Source organism: Herpailurus yagouaroundi, unplaced genomic scaffold, assembly GCF_014898765.1.
Source record: "Herpailurus yagouaroundi ecotype Mexico unplaced genomic scaffold, PumYag 182, whole genome shotgun sequence".
NCBI classification, from domain to species: Eukaryota; Metazoa; Chordata; class Mammalia; order Carnivora; family Felidae; genus Herpailurus; species Herpailurus yagouaroundi.
Window position 1 is genome coordinate 5,693,504 of NW_024412413.1, and position 19,048 is coordinate 5,712,551.

A 19,048-nucleotide genomic window follows, 5' to 3' on the forward strand; every position below is an offset into this window, starting at 1 on the left:
GTGACTCATGGGCTCTGGGCACAGTCAGTCATCAGGGAACTTGAGGAGCGGTCCAGGACAGCTGTCCGGGGGCAGCAGAGCGTGTTGGAAGGGATTTGAAGAAGCCACATGAAGAACACTGATTGCCGCTTGCTTTGTTGATTCGGGTTGCCGTGACCTGGCTTGCCGTCTGCTTCTGAAATGCGTGCCAGGGTGGAACTTCCAGGAGAGCCTTGTCTGGTGGGCGGCAGCCGCAGGCTCCTCTTCTCCAGCCTTCACACCGAGCCCGGCGCTCCAGCCACGCACTGGGCAATGCTGCGTTTGTTGAACGGAAACAGAAATGCTAAGTGGAAAGAGGACCCCCAGTGCGTAAAAACCAGAGGTGTCCCTCACCTCTGTGAAGTGTAATATTTCAGGGATCTTTTCCTACGAAGAGTGAACTTACAGGGGCAGCAAACCTGTAGCTTCAGATAAAAACCAAATGGTCACGAGAAAGGCTAGCCATGGCATCGGAGACCTGAGTCTGAATGGTTTCCAGGTCCTGGCTGTGTCATTTGGCAGGTTGGTTAATTTCCCGAAAACACAGCTTCCTCTTTCGCAGAGTGGGCTGGTAATGCCGGCATGGCTGGGAAAACTCCAGATCCCATGTGTCACTTGACTGGCTGTGCTCAGCACCCGCTGGTCACTGACCTCGTGGTGGCCATCAGCACCTGAGAAACCCAGACAGTGCTGCCGACCTGAGTGTCACATACAGAGGGTCACGTTCAAAGCGGCCCTTCTAGGGGGATTGTGCAAGCCTTTGACCTCCATTGTTTGCAACACACAAATCCCTGCATTTTCTCAACTGGCAGCATACTGGTTGACCTTAGACTTTTTTTCTTATATGCTGTTCATTTGCAGAAGCGTAAATAATACTTCTTTAAAGGGGCTCTGTGGGGCTTGCTTGCTGTCCATCCCCCACACTGGTCTTCTGGGGACACTTCAGGAGAAATTTATATTGGGGTCTCTATGGGCCTCGGTCCGGTGGCAAGATGCGCTTAGCACCCAACATGCCTGTGAGTAAGTGCAGGTTCCAGGTGGGGGTCTCAGATGTGGTCCCATTTCACGAAACTGTCGGGTGACGTGGATATGGTCAGTTTTGCTGGGGGAGTGTGCTGAGCGCCCTGATATCTGCAGGGAAAATATTTCAGATGCAGATCTGGATGTGGAAAACGGCTCAAGTTGCCAGAAACGGAGGGATAGGTGCTCCGAGGAGCAGAGCAATTACAGAAACAGAAGTGGGGAAGGGTTTTACAGATTTTATCCGCCCCCGTCCTCCGAGTGGAGGAATCCAGGGCTTAGCCACGGTGTTAAGTGTGGGGCATTTTCTTAAAGTGTCTTTGGCGTCCATCATCCTAGGATGAAATGAACAGAATTTTGATCATTTTACATACTTGAGCCCAACCTTTGAACAGTAGCTGGGACCTAGAAAGCGATGCCCCCCCCGCCCCCCGCCCCGTGTTCCTGAACCGTTTGTTAGTCTGCATGATTATTCCAGTTCGCCAATTCAGAAATAGAAGTTTGTGGTTGTTTTCTTCTGAAGAGGCTTCACTGTTCTATGGTGCTTTTCCCCTTCTGAGAAGAAATGAGCCCTGTTTGTTTTGCGAGGGGCAGAGAAAGTTGAACAGCATTTATCTGAAAATGAACAAGGACTTATACAATTTAAGAAGCCTTCCCTAACCTGCAGCTGGGGAAATAAGACTGTATTTTGAGAATTAAGTTAGACCAGATGTGAAATAACAGACTTTAACGGTATCTTTGAAACAAACGGAGATGGGGAACCCCTTGGGAGATTAATGAGTCCGTTAAATTTAAACACAGTTACTTATTTATTTATTTATTTATTTATTTATTTATTTATTTATTTTTCTTTTAAGACCAAAACAGAAGGTCGCAGATTCGGAACTAGCTTGTGAGCAGGCTCATCAGTATCTTGCTACCAAAGCAAAAACCAGATGGTCAGACTTATCTAAGGTAAGAAAGCGATGATTTCCTTAAAAGGAAAGGGAATCTATTTCAGTGTTCTCAGATCATTGGGATAATCAAGCTGTTTAGATCCCGTCGCTGAGATGGGAAAACAATGTTCTATACCCAACTGGTGACTCCTTTTATTCCTAAAATACTTTTTCAGCATAAATTCTCCCATCCGAGGTCAACCGATGTTTAGAGAAAGGAGTATTTGTAGGAGTTATGTGGACAGAAATTCCTAGATGTATCTCAGGTTTGATATGAATTAAAAATTTTAGGGGCGCCTGGGTGGCGCAGTCGGTTAAGCGTCCGGCTTCAGCCAGGTCACGATCTCGCGGTCCGTGGGTTCGAGCCCCGCGTCGGGCTCTGGGCTGAATGCTCGGAGCCTGGAGCCTGTTTCCGATTCTGTGTCTCCCTCTCTCTCTGCCCCTCCCCCGTTCATGCTCTGTCTCTCTCTGTCCCCGAAAATAAATAAAAAACGTTGCAAAAAAAATTAAAAAAAAAAATTTTAAACAAACGAACAAAAAAAGAACCCTGTCATATTATTTTTACCCCATTCAAAACCTGCATTTCTGGGTGGGTGGGATTTCTTCCTGTCTTCCAAAACGATAGAAAGCACATTGTGAAGGTGAATGCTGTAGATGGGCAATCGTGTAAACCAATTTGGTGTTGAGATGGGCGTGTAATCTAATGACAGTTGTACCCACGAGACAGTAGAACTGAGCCTGCAGGCCTGAGTTCATCCCCAAGTGGGTGATCATTTCGTAACCCAACAAGGACACAACACCTTCACCTTAGGAAATGTCTTTAAAACTGCACTGTGGAAGAATTTTCTTTCTTTTTTTTTTTTTTAAGTTTATTTACTTTGAGAGAGAAAGAGAGCACGAGTAGGGGAGGGTCAGAGAAAGCAAGAATCCTAAGCAGGTCCCGCACTGTCAGCGCAGAGCCCGACGTGGGGCTCTCGATTGATCTCACGAACCGCAAGATCATGACCTGAGACGAAATCGAGTCGGACGCTTAACCGACTGAGCCAAGCAGACGCTCCCAGAAGGATTTTCACGTTATTGTGAAGGACGCCTCCACTTTGTTTCATCTGGTCATTTTCTTTCAATGTTTGCCTCTCTTGGCCTGGGTCCGATGTGAAGTTCTGTCTTGTCAGTCCTGTGCCGCCCCCGGGCTGCCTCTCCCCAGTCCCCTGCCGTCAGAGTTGACTGTGCGGCTCAGCGTGGCAAATCACACGGAGTCCTCCCGCTCCCACGGGTAGGGCTGGCCTTCCCGAGCCGTCCTGCGGGAGTGCGGGGCCAGCCCTGGGCTGTACTCTGCGACCACATGGGCATGGCAGCCGGGAGAGGGCCGAGCTCATCCTCCACACCCTGCACCCCAGCTTCTCTGGGCCTGCCTCTCCCCTCCTCCCTGCTATTTCTGTCCACTCTTCCTCCTGCCCCTATAATGCCCCCTCTGCTGATGCTGCTCTCCGTGGACCCAGGGGCTCCCACGGCCCCTTCCAGGCCCTTCCTGGATTCATCCTACCCTGCTCTGATGAATGTTGCGCAGCACATCTCCGGGGTACGTGGGTTTGTGCTGGGGGTTCAGTGGTAACGAAGGCCCATCTTCTTCCAGCCTTCGGAGCTCACAGACCAGGAGAGGTGGCGGTTAAGAAACAAAGGCAGCTTATTAACAAAGCAGGTGGGCACTGTGGGGAAAATGAACAGGCTGCCGGAGGCCTTTGTTTCTGCCTTGTTGCATCCGTACTTCCTGGGATGCTTCCTCCCCTGGCCTTACCACGGCTCTGTCGGGCCTCCTCCACTCCCTGTCTGGACCTGCCCCCTCTCGGGCTCGGTGACCCTCTCTGTCTGTGTTCACTCCCTTGAGCACGTCCTCTGCACTTACCTCTCCATACTTTGTTTTTGTTTTTGTTTTTATTTAGAGAGAGGGAGAGTGGGGCGGGGGGAGAGAGAGAGGAGAGAGAGAATCCCAAGCAGGCTCCATGCTGCCAGCACAGAACCCGATGCGGGGCTCGAACTCACAAAACTGTGAGATCATGACCTGAGCTCAACCGACTGAGCCCCCCAGGCGCCCCTCCTCTCCACACCGATTCCCGTGGCCTCTCATAACCATCTTTATCCCTGATGTTCTGCAGAACCCCAAGTGTGTTTAGGGGAGGGGCGGGGACCCTGGAGTGCTCTGATGCTAAGCCAGCAGCCTCAGGTCTGTCCCTTCTAGAAGGGAGCCTGGTGGAAGTGTGGGAAGGGAAGAAGACTTGGAGGCTTACGGAGGAAGAGGAATCAGCAGGGGCATGTGGAGCCACTTTGTAGGGGGTCAAGCGTCACTTCGTGCCGGGCCTCACACCTCTCTCGGCCCCCGCGGGACTGCGTGCCCCTGTGTGTTTTATTAGTATTCGATCGGACATTTCTCCCACTCTCTCAATTTATCTTGAAAAAAGCTCTAAAGCTTTTTGGGATTCGTTCTGAATCCCAAACCTGCAGAAAGTAGGGTGACGCATAGATGAGACGCATTAATGACGGACGCCTGGTGACGAGGCGGGTGTTCTCCTACCATCCAGCACAGCCTTGCTCTTCCCTTCCGGGTCGTGGCAGACACGTGGCATTTGTCTCCTCTCTGGGCACTTCTGTGGGTTCGCCAGAAAGACCCGCGAATGTCGGAAAGGATATGGTCCCCAGTGGAACTGCATTTGGAACTTGAACAAGTCAGGTACTGCATCCTCTAGCTGTCCTCAGCGAGGGTCCCCGGCTGGCCACTCAGCCGGGCTCAGCCAAGGACACCACCAGCTGATCTCTTGGACGCACCCGCAATCGGCCTCTTCTGGGCAGCTTAACAGGCTCACTTCCGTTTAAGTATGTTTGGAAGACAAGTTCATCGATTTCTTCAGCAAACATTATTGTGAGTTAACTATGGACTGTTGCAAGATATTAAAGACACGGCGACCAAAAAAAAAAAAAAAGACACGGTCTCTGATCCCAAGAGATTTGTGGTGTAAGCGCCAATAAGAGTGCTAAAGAATTGTATTATAATTGAAGTAGCTTTTTTTAAAGCTCATTTTTCAAGTTGTGACTCTACAGTGCAATGCAATAGCAATACATATTATATATATTACATATATATAAAACGTGTGTATTTGTACGTGTATAACACGCATGAATGCATATAGTGTATGTAGTAATAACGTACAATAATAATATACATGCGTAGCTTAGGTACGTTTAAGGTAGTCACTGCGTATCCCAGGTTGTATCCCACCACGTAACCCGCCATCCAGATGAAGGAGGAGAACACTCTCAATGTCTTAGCGCCGCACACACTTTGCATCAAGGGCCAGGCAGTGACCGGCCTTGGCTTTGTGAGGCAGGGGCTTCAGACACAGCTGCTCAGCTCTACCGTGTGGCCCTTGGTGCTGTCAGACTCCGCTTCCTCCTCCCTAGTGGATGCGTAACGGCGTGTCATTCTAGTTTTGGGGAGCATGTGTTGGTTACTCGTGAGCGGTGAGTACCTTTTCGTTTATTCCTGAGGCAGGTTTCCTTTCTCCGTGAAGGGCCTGCTCGTTGGTTTTCTCACTGGGCTCTCTGGTGATTTCTCGTCGGTCGATAGGAACTCGTACCACGGTTTGGCTGCTAGTCTTTTGTCGATGCTACGTGGTGCGAGTCACTAATCCCAGTTTGTGTTCTGCGTTTGCACCCTTTTTCATATGATATCTTTTGGTAAATATAAGTTCGTTAAAAAAAATTTTTTTAAATGTTTATTCGCTTTTAAGAGACAGAGACCAGGGAGTAAGCAGGGGAGGGGCAGAGAGAGAAGGAGACACAGAATCTGGATCCGAGCTGTCAGCACAGAGCCCGACGTGGGGGTCGAGCCCTCGAACCGTGAGATCGTGACCCGAGCCGAAGTCCAACACCCGACTGCCTGAACCATCCAGGCGCCCCGGGTTCTTCTTGTCGATAGAGTCAAATGCGAAATGTGTTAACATTTCCTGTAGGTCTCGCCCAAGAATCTGTGTTTCATCTGAAGTCATGAAGACCTTTCAGCAGCTCTCCAGTGAAGCCTTTCCCATCCTGGTCTTGAACTCCACACCACGTGTCACCTATGTGTTGGGAGGCAGGGGTTCACTCCCACTCTTCCATATGGAGACCCGGTTGTCTAGCCCCCGTAAAGCCCATCCTTCCCCCCCTGACGTATGGCATCACCGCTGTCCTGCCTCAAGGCCTGCGGGTGTCTCTGGGCTCCTCACTCCGTTCCCCGGGTCAGTTTGTCTGTTTTGGCACCTTCACCACATCACTGTAATCACAGTAACCCGGTAATACGTCTTGATCAGCTGGTAGGCAAGTCCCTCCCCCTGTCCTTTGAGAGTTTATGAATCAGTTTGTCAAGTTCCACAAGGCAACAAAGCGTCTGGAGAGAAATGCCGTCTTTACAATTTTGAGTCTTCCAGTTCACGAGCATGGTGCGTCTCCATTTATTCTGACATTTTAAAATATCTTTCGATAAATTTTTAGACTTTTCTGTGTAGCGGTCTTACGATCATTCCTAAGGTTTATTCCCTGGGATGGGGCACCTGTGTGGCTCAGTCAGTTGAGTGTCTGACTTTGGCTCAGGTCAAGATCTCACGGTTTGTGAGTTTAAGCCTGTCAGCATAGAGCGCACTTGGGATTCTCTCTCTCCTTCTCTCTGTCCCTCCCCCACTTGTTCTCTCCCTCCCTCCCTCTCTCTCTCTCTCTCTCTCTCTCAAAATAAATAAATAAACTTAGAAAAGGGTTTATTCCTAAGACTTTCTATTTTTGATACTATTATAAATATTATTTTTTAAAATTTGTTCTCTGTGCCTGATATGTAAGAACATGAATGATCTTGCCTATTGACCTGAAATCCAGATTTCTTGCTAAATTCTCTTAGCATAGTAATTCATTTGTGGATCTTTCCTATGTATCCAGCCACGTCATCTGTGAATAACGACAGCTGTATTTCTTCCTGTCCTGTTTTTTACCTTTTATTCCTTTTTCTTGCTTGACTACCCTGGCCGATACCTCCAGTACCACGTGGAAAAGAGGGCAGTGGAGACCTTGCCCGTTCCTGGTCTTAAGGGGAATGTCTCCGCCTTCACCGTGGAGTGTGATGCTTGCAGAGGACTTTCTAGATGTGCCCCTGCATCTACCTCACGGTGTTGTGAGGAAGAGGGTCAGAGGAGCTATTACTTCCAAACGGTTTAAGTCACTGCCGAGTGCCACACATTACCTGCTAGTCTGTGGCCCTCTTAACAGGCTGAAAATTCCCCAGATACCTTTTGCATCCCTCGGGGACATTAAAAAGGTACCGTATTGGGGCGCCTGGGTGGCTCGGCGGGTTAAGCGTGCGGCTCTTGATTTCAGCTCAGGTCACGATCTCACGGTTCGTGAGTTCGAGCCCCACGACGGGCTCTGCTCAGAGGCGTGGAGCCTGCTTTCGAGTCTCTCTCTTCCTCTCTCTCTGCCCCTCCCCCCCAACATAAATAATTAAACTTAAAAAAATAAAGCTACCATATCATTGCGTCATCAGAGCTGGGGTCTCACGTGCCTCATCCCTGTCTTACAACCAGAGGACCAAGTCTGCTACGTTGTCAAGATGACCACCTCCAGCGCGTGGGCTACTGTCTCATTCCCCAGGCCCTGGGACCCTCATAACTAATAGCTCTTGGGTCATACACCTGAGACCAGTCATCACCCAGAAACCAGCCCCTTCCAGTTCATGATAGTTGTTTGCGTTTTGCTCGGTCACCTTCTTTACCAAAATGGTGAGGGTATCTGGAGCTTTGACTGAAAAGTAATTAAGCAGGTAGAGAGGGGAGAGACACGTCTTCTGTTGTTCAGGTATCGGCTGTGGACAATCCTCTAAACTACCACGGACACACTGTGTAGGTTACTAAATGTCGTCTTGTAATATTGTAGAATTTTATAGAAACCGACAGTGAGGGCAACGGCATTCTTCGGCGGCGGGATATAAGGAACGCGCTGTACGGTTTTGATATTCCTCTAACACTGAGGGAGTTGGAAAAGCTCTGGATGAGGTAAGTGGCATCCACCAGTCGACCCCCTTCCATCCCGAGGGTCCCAGGTTGCCGGCTGCTGCAAATTCAGCACCAGCCTTGCTCTGCTACTAGGGGGCAAGGTGCTCAGCTAGGAATGGTTTCCTCTGGTTGTGTCTGTCTGCTGCCCTTCCTCCCCATAGAGGCTGGTCTCCGGGAACACGGAGAATCAGGCTAAACCCTCATCATCGATACCAGACTTAAGATGTTTGCATTTCCAGGGAACCAGGAGTTCAAGCCCATCCTTATATCACTTTAGAAAGCGACGTCACTCCCCAAGGACTTAATCCTAATGCAACTAGCTCAGCAGACAGTCCTGCCACGGGTGTGGGGAGAAGCAGTCTCTCCCCATCGCCTACAGATGGAAATCAATGTCGCACAACTGTTTTTTGTAGATACGTAATTCGTTGAAAGAAAATAACCAAACTTTTGGCAACTTGGGGGAGTTTCCCGGGGGTGTCTTAGACGGAAAATAATACCTGATATCGGTTACATTTTTCAAAAAGTATTTTTGATTCAGCTGTTCTTGAATCAGGCCCCCAGTTGCAGTATCCCCCGCGTGGGGGCCTGAGTTTCCAGGTGCGCTAACAATGCGGTCAGTTTCCGAGTTCCAGATCCATCTTTGAATTACCTCCGTCCTCGTCGTGTGTTGGTTGCCGCTCCCGTCCCCGCAGGACGGTGCACGCTATTGTGCATCCCCCCAGGGGCAAGCGCACGGAGCAGCTCCTGTAATTTTTTAGCTTTTCATCTGTTCAAAGTGGAAGGCTGAAATGTTGGCCGAGTTTAGAATTAGGTGGGCTGTTTTGTGTCTAATTTAGAAAAGCAACTTGAAGTTCTTATAAAATCCTTATTCTTTTTTAGATCAGCTCCAACACAGGGCCAATTGAGGCTCTCCTTATTCATGTTCTCTTTCAGTAGATTAAATGAGTGGGTCCCACCGAGTAACCAGAAGATTGGGCTCCCCAGTCTTTTGGATGATCCAAAGACGACTGTGTGGTCTCAATACCCGAGGACCTGTCAGGGGATACAAGCAGTCGCCCATATGCGGGGGCACAGTGTCGCCTATGATAAATGCCAGAGGAGGGAACGTGTGAAGGAAAGAGGGAGTAAAAGCAGGAGCGGCAGGTCGGGGCGGGGAGGGCGTGTGGCGGAACAGGAAGCTGTCGCCGTCGGAGGGAGGTTGAAACAGCTCCCGGGGGTCAGAGGAGAAGGGGGATCCCCTCACCCATGGGATGTCGGTGAGACGTTCCATGAGTGCTGGCCCAGGGCTCCCAGGGTGAGAAAGGAGGGGTGGGGCCATCAGGGCCCCAAAGCCCTGGTCTTCAGGCATTGTATCAGCCGGGCATTCGGGACTGGCGGAGGCTGATCACCCAGCCACGCTTCAGGAAGATGGGTCAGGGAACGTTCAGAGAAGGGATGGGTGGGCCCAGAGACTGTCGTCTGCATCCCGGTGAGGCGGGACGAGTTCCCGGGCTGGGTGTGGGCCACGGGAAAGAGGGGTGTTGGGGCCAATTGTCCCCCTCGAGGGGGAGAAGAAGGGCACGCTCACTCCTCTTCCTGAAGGGGGGCTAGAGCACGTGTCCGTCTCAGTGGGAGTGAGACACTCCCTGCCGCTTCCGGCTCAAGTTTCTTTACACGTTTATTGACATTATTAAGCGTACACACGTCTGCCCTGACAACTGCACGAAGTCAGAATTGCACCTGCGTTTGTCCGCGGACTGCCCGCCACGGGTGCCGAGGGACCCAAAGGGACGGCGCCCCGCTGCCAGACGGGTGGCCGTGGCTCCCGCCTCCGTCCTCACAGCTGCGGGGCCTCTGTCAAGTTACTTAACTTCTCTGCGCCTCGCTCTGCTCCGCTAAGTTTGCTGCATGTGTCGGTCAGGGGAGGCCAGCCGCGGTGACAGACAATGGTGTCCTGATCTAGCGTGGGCGTCGTGGGGGGGGGGGTCTGCCCACAAGCCGCTGAGGGGACCAGGAGCCCCACCACCCCCTGGAGCTGTCGTGACACCAGGCCTGGGAACGCGGCCGTCACTATCCCCGAGTTCTGTTGGCCAGAGTCCTTTCACGCGGCCGCGCCCACTACGGGGCAGGCTGGGAGAAGCGGTCTGGAGTTGTGTCCCGGGCAAAAAGAAACGGGGACAGGGGAACTCAGTGGTGACGTCTGCCACAGGTGGAACTACCCCCGAGGGATGAGGAAGAGGGGCATTCGAGACAAAGGAAACTTCAGGAATGTTAGACACCAGTATCTGGGCAGGAAAGCAGAAACCACTCTACTATTTCTGGCCAAGTGGGGCTTAAGGCAGTGACGGACGACAAAGAGGTCAAAGGACCGGAAGCCCGGGGGGGGGGGGGTGGATTGTGGTATTACAGGCCAGAGGCTGCCGCCCCCCTAGGCTAGAAGAGGAAGAGGAAGGGGGTGAACCAGAGATCAGGAAACCGCTCTCTAACCTGGGACTGGAGGACAAACGGGAAACGGGGCATTTCTGGAGGCATCTCACCCCAAGGCTGCCTCCGAATCTGCTAGAATCTCAGCCACTGTGCGGAGCAGGAACCACGGCCATGGCGGGAGCACACCGGACACAGCCGGGGACTGCCCTCTTCCTGCCTTCTGACTGGGCCCACCTCCCCGGGAGCAGCCGGCGGGTAACTTGGAAGATGTGCCGAAGGATGGGCACGAGGTTGAATGCCACCAGATGAACATCCAGCTGACGGGCCAAGGAGGGATTCACATCCCAGGACCGCGGATTGACCTGAGCGGCCGGGACGTAGGCAGCCTGGGCTGTGCAGGAGAGCGGGCCTGCTCGTCCACTGGACCGGACTACGAAGGGCAGGATGAGGTAGGGACGCTGTCGTAAGGCCAGGTGGCTAGCAGGGAAAGACCTAGGCAGCCCTGCGTTCTAGAAAGATCACTCTGGCCATAGTGGGGAGGATGAATTACAGGAGACTGGGTGGGCGGCACAGAGGTCAGCGGGCCAAGTGAGAGGACGTGGTGAGCTTTCCTGGCAGTGGAGGGAGGACTGGGGAGGAAGTGACAGGTGTGAGGGAGATTTAGGAAGAGAAGTGAGCCTTAGCGTCCTGGAGGGAGAGGCTGTGTGAGGAGATCGGATGTCCCTGCGGAGGTTGGAAAGACAACCTAGGTGGCTGGGTAGCCTGCGGCTAAGGGCTGTGGTCTAGCGAGGGCTGCACCTTGTCCCGTGGTGCCCCAGACTGAGCTGTGTGACCCCGGGCCCGTGGCTCGCCTTCTCCGGGCTTCAGTCATCTATCAAATGGGATGGCAACGGGGGCCAAATAATATATGGGGAATACCTGGCGTACATAGGCGTAAAAAGTGGAAGCAAAAAGATGATACAGATTTGAGACTCTTTTCTGATTGCACTGTTAATGCAACACTCGTTTTAGAAGTCTCAGAAAATCCGGAAGAGCATAAAGGAAAAGACAAGACAACAGCAAAGCAGCCGTAATGATAAATGGTGATCTGGTAGTGCGACCGTTCCACCCATCGTGGTCTCAGCTGGTCGTCCTCACCCTCACTCACCCTTCTGGCCTGTTCCTCTCAACCGCTCGGTCTTTGCTGGCAATGGCAGGTTCCCCGCCCTGCTTCGCGCCCCTGGTCCGGCTTTGGACCACAGGGCAGGAGGCGCTGAGCCGGCGACAGGGGGCTGGCCAGCCATGGGTTGTCTAGGCACCAGGAGCCTCCTTCGGTCGCCCGCACAATGGGAGGGGCGTTCTCCCCCACCCAGAGGGAGCTGGGACCGCGGTGACACGCTCTGTCAGCCTGGGGGGTCCGACCGTCGGAATAGGAAAGCCCCCCGACATGGGTAGGTGGACGTGAGCGGACAAATAACATCTGCTCTTTCAAAAATACAAAATTTAAAAATAGGGTAGAATATAGACAAGGAAAAAAAATAGCATCCATTATTCACTCAACATTTATTAAGCGCCTGTGAAGTGCATTAGTTTAGAGCCTCAGATGAGTCTGGAGGGTCTCGTTTATGCTGTGGAAGTAAATTAATGAATTAACCCCCAAATCTCAGTGGCGTAGCACACCGATGTTTTGTTTCTCCGTTTTTTTTTTTTCTTACTCATCCTACGTCTATAGCACGTGTAGCATCTCTTCTGGACGATTCTCTCCCAAGCGGTGATTTGGGGATCTGGCCGGCTTCCAGCCTGTGGCTGCCTTGTCTCAGCGGGGGGCATCTGCGGAACCACAGGATCACACGGGCTTTGGTGGGCTTCAGCCCCAGGTGACACCCTCCTGCCTGCGGCCTGGGGCTGGTCCACTGTCCTGCTCAGGCACAGGGGCCGGACAGATCGGGGAGCACCTGGGAGTTAAGCGAGCCATACCGTGGACTGGCTTATCGGGGATTAAAGGAACAAAATGTTCGAGCCTGGCGGAGGCTGGTGTGAAAGGAAACCTACTCACTGAAGCCAAATTAGGATCTGTAAGGAGCAGTGTGTTTGCTTTGGTTTTGGAGAGCCCGCTAAGAATAAATCACAAGATGGAAGCATCTTCATTCATGCCTTCATTCATCTGAACAATCATGAAGCAGGGAGTTTTTGAAACTTCCTGCGCTGTAGGCCTTGTGCTAGCTTCTGGGGTTCCAGAGATGAGGCAGCCCTCACTCTCAGGCGGCTCACAGCTCAGCAGGGAGGGCAGACAAGGGACGCGACGGTGGCGGTGGCGGTGGCGGGGCGGTGGGAGCCGCGTGCGTGTTCAGGGGAGGGACCCCAGGAGACGCGAGGACGCCTGAGCTGAGTCTTAATAAACAGTCATTAGCCAGGGGTGGGGAAGGGCATGCCGGTGAGCAGAGGCCCGGGGCCGGGAGGAGGGGCAGGTCTGAGACGGGAGAGCCTGTCCAGCACGGGGACCCCCGAGAGGCCTGCCCAGGACCCACTGTGGGACATGCGCCCCGTGCTGAGTACGTTCTCTAGCCTCGTGTCGCCAGACAGAATTCATCTATTTTGGATCTAAAACAGACTTTGCTGAACAACCATGAAAAAAACACACTGTAAAAATTCACAGAAGACTAAAGCAGGGAAGTAAGTCTCAGGATGAACGGTAGAGATGGTTAGTCGCATAAAGCCAGCCGACCAAGTGGACTTGATGGAAAGCTTTGGGGATCACTGGTGCCCCGTTTTTGCACATTTCATAATTTCGTAGTAAGTTATATATTGGTATTCCGGCATCAGAAGAAAAGACGGTGCCAAGATGCCTGTGCCAAAGGTACCAGCTCCCTGGGAGCAGCCCGGACTCTTAGGTTCCCAAGAAGCTGGGTCCTCGGCATCGGCTCAGCCACGGCAGCCTCCTGGCTGGAACCTGGGAGCATCAGGCTGTGGGACGCCTGGACACGGAGGGCCCCAAGGTGGGAAAGGACTTGAAGGGGTCCAATGAGCAAGGTCTGTAGATTAGGAAGGAGGAGCCTGAATGGGACACAATGGCAGTGAAGGAGTTTTGGAAGCACTTGGAGATGACTGGCCACATAGGCTCCTAGCTCAGCATAAAGAACGATTTATGATTCAGGTTGTCTGGCACTCCAGCGGGCGGTCTTTGAAGGGGTGCGTTTCCCATCCCCGGCGTGGTTTTACCCAAGGCCAGACCACTAGTTGCTGGGGGGCACAGAGAAGGGATCGTGGCCCCAGATGGCTCCAGAACCCGTGATTCCACCAGGACTTGCCGAATGCCGTGGCCGTCAGACCACCCTCACAGGCGACACCGGAGAGGATTCCGTGTGTCCCAGGCTGCCTGGCCTGAGTCATCAGTGCGGCTTATCCCAGACCCTCTGACTCTGGGGTCGGTGTTAGGGGGTAGACCTGTCACTGACAAGAGTCGAGCACCTAAACTGAGCACGAAGGACTAAGACTTTCCAGCAAAGCAATCAGTGCAAAGCTATTCGAATCATGGGTGTGACTGAACTGCTGTGTGTACAATAAATGGGCAGGGTAATCTGATCATATCATAAATTAGTGGCCATTGCCACATGCAAATGCAGGCTTTTATGGGTCCTCTGTTTATGTGCACATTTTTCCTAGCACATCTGCTGCCGAACCGTTTTAAAATTCAACCTTTATAGGCAAGTTGATTTTTTAAAACGTTACACAAAGGATTATATAATGAAGGGCGAGGTTATGTAAGCTGAATTAACTCTCTTATTATTCACGTTCACAACAATATTTTAGTGGCAATTGTGCAATCTGGTCTTCTGTTCCCCTGCGATGAGAATAGAATGTTCATGATCTTTATTAATGAAGTAATTAAGAAGTGTCTTTTCATTCAGTTCAAGTGTCACGATTCAGAGTTTGTTGTCAGTAGTCTCTTGTGGATAACACGCCAGGATGTCAGTGCTTCCTGGGGAACGCGCGTCCTTTGCCTTCGTTAGCTCAACAGACAAGTATTGATCATGAAGCTTTGGGAGGCCTGTTGCCGGGCGCTGGGAGTCTGTTTGTAAGATAAAGACGGCGTGGTTGCTCCTCAAGAAACTTGCCGTCTGGCAGGGGAGGAAGGCACGTGCTAAAGATGCAGAGGCAAAAAGAAGGATGTGGTTGAGCCTGTGGGGGTCAAGCAGCCACAGGGCACTGGCGTGTGCTCCCTGGGTGCCAGGCCCTGTAGTCTAAGCATTTACCCACCGACCCTCACCAGACCCCAGAGGAATCCAGGGGCAGGTGGAAACACAGCAGTTGCGACTTAGGAAGAGAGAGGGGTCGCTTGTCAGTGGGTGGTCTACGCACCATTCTTTCCGGAGCCTTCCTGTAGGGGTGGGGAGCCCTTGGGGGCTTTATTCAAGGGGGGGTCTTGACCAGAGTTGCATTATTCTATCGCTCTGCTGGCCCAAGGCTGGTCGGGCCTGATGCAGTTCAGGGAGAGACGCACGGCCCTGGGATCACCCTAGAGGCTCAAGGAGTGGCACCCCTCCCTAGGTACATCGATGGAAAACTCCACTGCCCTTTCTGCAGCCGGAATCTTACCCCCAGTAGCAGGAAGAGCTGTTTGCTAGAGGCCTTGTGCCGCCTGAGCATCACTACCCTACGAGAATCACAGGACGAGCCTTGGCAAGGAGATACCCCACCGGCCCCCTTTGGTGGGTGTGGCCCTTTGTTTTGCTTTAGAAACAAAATCCACTGAATGCAGGTAGAATGGTATCTGGCCGGGGGGGGGGGGGGGGTTGCAAGTACGAAGGTTGTACTAATAACAGACACCTGGAAAGGCCTCAGAGGCTTTCATGAATCTAGTCGGAGGGGCAGTCCGGGTGCCGATCTGAGACGTTAGGTCTGGGAAGGCCTTTGGCGGCTCCCCGATGAGGGCACAGAGCTCCAGAATGGCTGAGCGCCTTGCCAGGGTCTCCGGGCCTGGGAGCTTGTGTTTGACTTGGAGTTCTCTGCCCCGGGCCACCTCACGATCACTGGGGGGGAAGCTCCTTCCTTTGTAAGATAGTACATGGCAAAAATAGGTCCGGGTGCTGATAAGGCACGTAGAGTCAGACACGGCGGAAGGAAGCTACAAGCGTGTAGGGCACAGAAGCAAGAGTGGGGAGGGGGAGAGGCCTCCGGTTCTGTGGACGCCTCGGGGGAACAGCCCCCTTGGCCTTGGGGAAGGGTGGACAGCATTCCCACACCTGGGACGCGCTGCAGGATTTAGCACAGGGGCATGGAGTGTTTGCCTGAACTTCCCACCCCTCACCCCCCACCCACCACCCCGCCCCTCGAGGACAAGAGAGTCAGGTAAATGAATACATCTCCTTCATTGCTGCTCAACTGAAGCCGGTGGAAAGGTCTCCATGTGTCAGAGGCGAGCGAGCGTGGGGTTCGGCAGATTTTTCCTCGTCTTGTCAGTTAACGAGCAGAGGGAAGCTCGGCCTCACAAAGGAAAGCCGTCCGCCCTTATGCTCAGACAAACGTCCAAACAGCCTTCCAGAGGATTATGCCCACAACGCTGTTTAAATATAGGCTTGGTTCTTGTAACTCTTGAGTTCACCTGGGAAAAACTCACATCCGCAAATGGCATTTTTATCGGTTAGATGAGGACCAAGATCTTTTGGTAAAAATAAATGCTTTTTTTTTCCTTTAAAGAAAATTGGCAATTTGCCTTAAAATTTTTATTGAAGTAATTCTATTCTATTTGAATAATGCTGGGAGATAAAAACCCTCCATTACGCCTTTTTTAATGAATTATAATTCAGAAACATCTCACTAATAGAAAATGACATAAAAGGTACGTAGCATAATTCTTATCTTGTTTTCCTTACTGGTCTCGCTCGTTGGTCGTATGTAATTGGCATCTCTTCAAAGAGAAAATGGGGAATTTGAATCAAATGGCCTTCATTTATTTGAGTTTTAAGATTGAGTATGTTTTTTGAAGGACTTTCTTCTAAACCTTAACATAGTCCTTACATGTAGGTGCTCAATAAAAAAAAAAAAAAAAAAAAAAAAAAAAACACACTGCTGAATGAATGGAAAGCTTGATTTTCATTTTCTGTGGCCACGGACATCTTTCTCACAGCCTGACAAGTGCATGAATTCGGACGCCCTCTCAGGGTGGCCAGGCTCACCTCACGTGAGGTGTGATCATTCTGTTGACAAGAGGTTTCCTAGTTTGATGTGCCTGTGAATCACCTAGGGATCTTGTTAAATGCAGATTCAGGTCAGGTCTGGGTGACCCCAGAGACTCTGCATTTCCGGCTCCCCCTGTTCAGCGGTGCTGCCCATCTGCAGGGCACACCGCATGGCAAGGAACCAGACGAGCCCCCACCTTGCCCACAAACAGTGCAGATATTGTCAGAACACTGAGCACCCACACACCGTGGTGGCTACTGACGAGGGTCCTGTTTGTTTCTGAAGCTATGACACTGACGGAAGAGGACACATAACTTACCAAGAATTTTTACAGAAACTGGGGATTAACTACTCGGCAGACATTCATCGGCCCTATGCCGAGGACTACTTCAACTTCATGGGCCATTTCACGAAGCCACAGCAGGTGCACGAGGAGGCCCGACAGCTGCAGCAGAGCCCAGACAGGGCCGCGCCGGCCAGGTGAGTGCCTAAGTATCGCGGGACCGTGAGCTGGCCACCTGTTCAACGCGTACCCTTGCAGCCAAAGTGGGTTTGAAGTGGTACCTCCCAGTGCTGGCAAAGTCATCATGAAATTCTACTACTCACTGCTGTAGGTTCTCGAAATGGGTGCGAGGTCGCAGAGTTATAAAGGAGTTAAAGAGCTATGAGCCGTCTTCAGTCATGGCCATCAGTCATGGCCTCACATCATTCCTGTTTTGTAGGTCACCTTTGAGAACTTTTCAGGTGTTTACTAACCTACACACCCAGGACCCACCCCTCGCCCAACCAGATGGCAAGTTCCAGAAGGACATGCCCGTCTTCGTGTAGTGCAGAACACTGCCTGACTCCTTGTAGACGCCCCATGAACTTCTGTTGGTGAATGGATGAATGAATGAATGGATGGATGGATGGATGAATGGATTCATGAATGAATGAATGGATGGATGAATGAATGGATGCATGGATGAATGAGTGAATGAATGAATGAGTGAACGAACAAGACATATTCCTTAGCTCAGTACTTCCACTTGGGGAACTTTATCCCAGAGAAATAATGTAGTAGAAGCCAACCGTTTAGTGGTTGGAAGATACGATTTATAGCGTGTCTTCAACAACAACTAAAAGGGACACCTGCCAGTCACAGTGAGCGTGCTGCCTTATAAAGTATGGCCCCAGGAATATGAAAAACTACATGCCTGTTCAGTTAGCATTGTGAAGACTGGAAAATGTTTGTGATCAAAGGCTGATTGGAAATGACATTTTAACCAGTAAGTGTATCATGACTGGAACCACGTCAAACGTGGGTGCCTGTTCACAAGGACCAGAAGATGATGTGCGAGGGGTAGTGTGTTGTATTTGGATGATGGGACTGTATATTACTATCTTCAAAGTTTAAAACCAGTTACTAATGTACTACTTAAAAAAAATTATAACACAGAATGGGGTGCCTGGGTGGCTCAGTCACTTAAGTGTCCAGTGTTGGCTCCGGTCATGATCTCGCGGTTCGTGAGTTCGAGCCCCGCGTCGGGCTCTGTGCTGACGGCTCGGAGCCTGGAGCCTGCTTCGGATTCTGTGTCTCCCTCTCTCTCTCTCTCTCTCTGCCCCTCCTCTGCTCGCTCGCACTCTGTCTCTCTTTCTTTCAAAAATAAATAAACATTAAAAAGATTTTTTTAATTTATAACAGGAGAAAATTTTGCTGCATTCGATGTAACTATCAAGCCATGGGACAGTTGTCCCTGATCAGTCCCAGGCCCTGGTGGTCTCCCGTCAGCACCCACCAAGGCTGGGACTCTAGCTCCATGCTGTTCTCATCTGTGTTTCTGTCTGTTGCCTGTCACTTCAGCTCTCTGTCACCACCACCATCTCAAATGGCACCGGAATGAGCGAATGGGTTGTTGCTAAAGAATCCCCAAAGGAAATAAGAACCCCCAAGGACACGGGGAAGAAATGTAATGGCTAAATGGCGTTTACGAGAAGAGCAGTTCAAACACACCCCTGAATGAGGTCCCAAGTTCACGGAGTTATGAAGCCTGAAGCAAGAGAATCGAATTTGTGAGATTTGAAGTAAAACTATGCTCAAGATTGGTATAAATCAAATATGCCATAAAACTAATGAGAAAGTGGAATTTATCTTTACCAGACAGGGCTGGCCTCATTACCCACTCGTGTCTTCCCTCCTGCCACTTGTGAGTAATGAGGCTCCAAGAGAAATCTCACATCCTTGGCGGGCTCACGCCGCATTCTTTCTCTTCTTGAGTTTCCGTGTATTGTGCAAACGTGGATCGCAGCGGAAAGAACTGGGAGCCACCAAACAGTGTGTCTCAGATCCCCGAGCTCAGTTAACTGATTCACACTCACCCTGCCCTCTCTGCCATCAGCACACTTTCTGACCAAAGAAGGCAAGCCTGATTTCATGAAAATGCATGACCGACTTCTGTTTCCTCA

General features: G+C 51.3%; 1 protein-coding gene across 7 annotated transcripts in view; it reads left to right on the forward strand.

Annotated features, from left to right (window-relative positions):
* The window catches only part of EFCAB6 (EF-hand calcium binding domain 6), a 249,329-nt gene that overhangs the window by 175,020 nt on the left and 55,261 nt on the right, over positions 1-19,048 (forward strand). For all 7 annotated transcript variants that reach the window (XM_040490605.1, XM_040490608.1, XM_040490604.1 and 4 more), the window contains 3 exons: positions 1,896-1,992; positions 7,920-8,038; positions 16,889-17,083. In XM_040490605.1, coding sequence (XP_040346539.1) covers positions 1,896-1,992; positions 7,920-8,038; positions 16,889-17,083 — 411 coding nt within the window. The remainder of the gene's footprint in view (positions 1-1,895; positions 1,993-7,919; positions 8,039-16,888; positions 17,084-19,048) is intronic.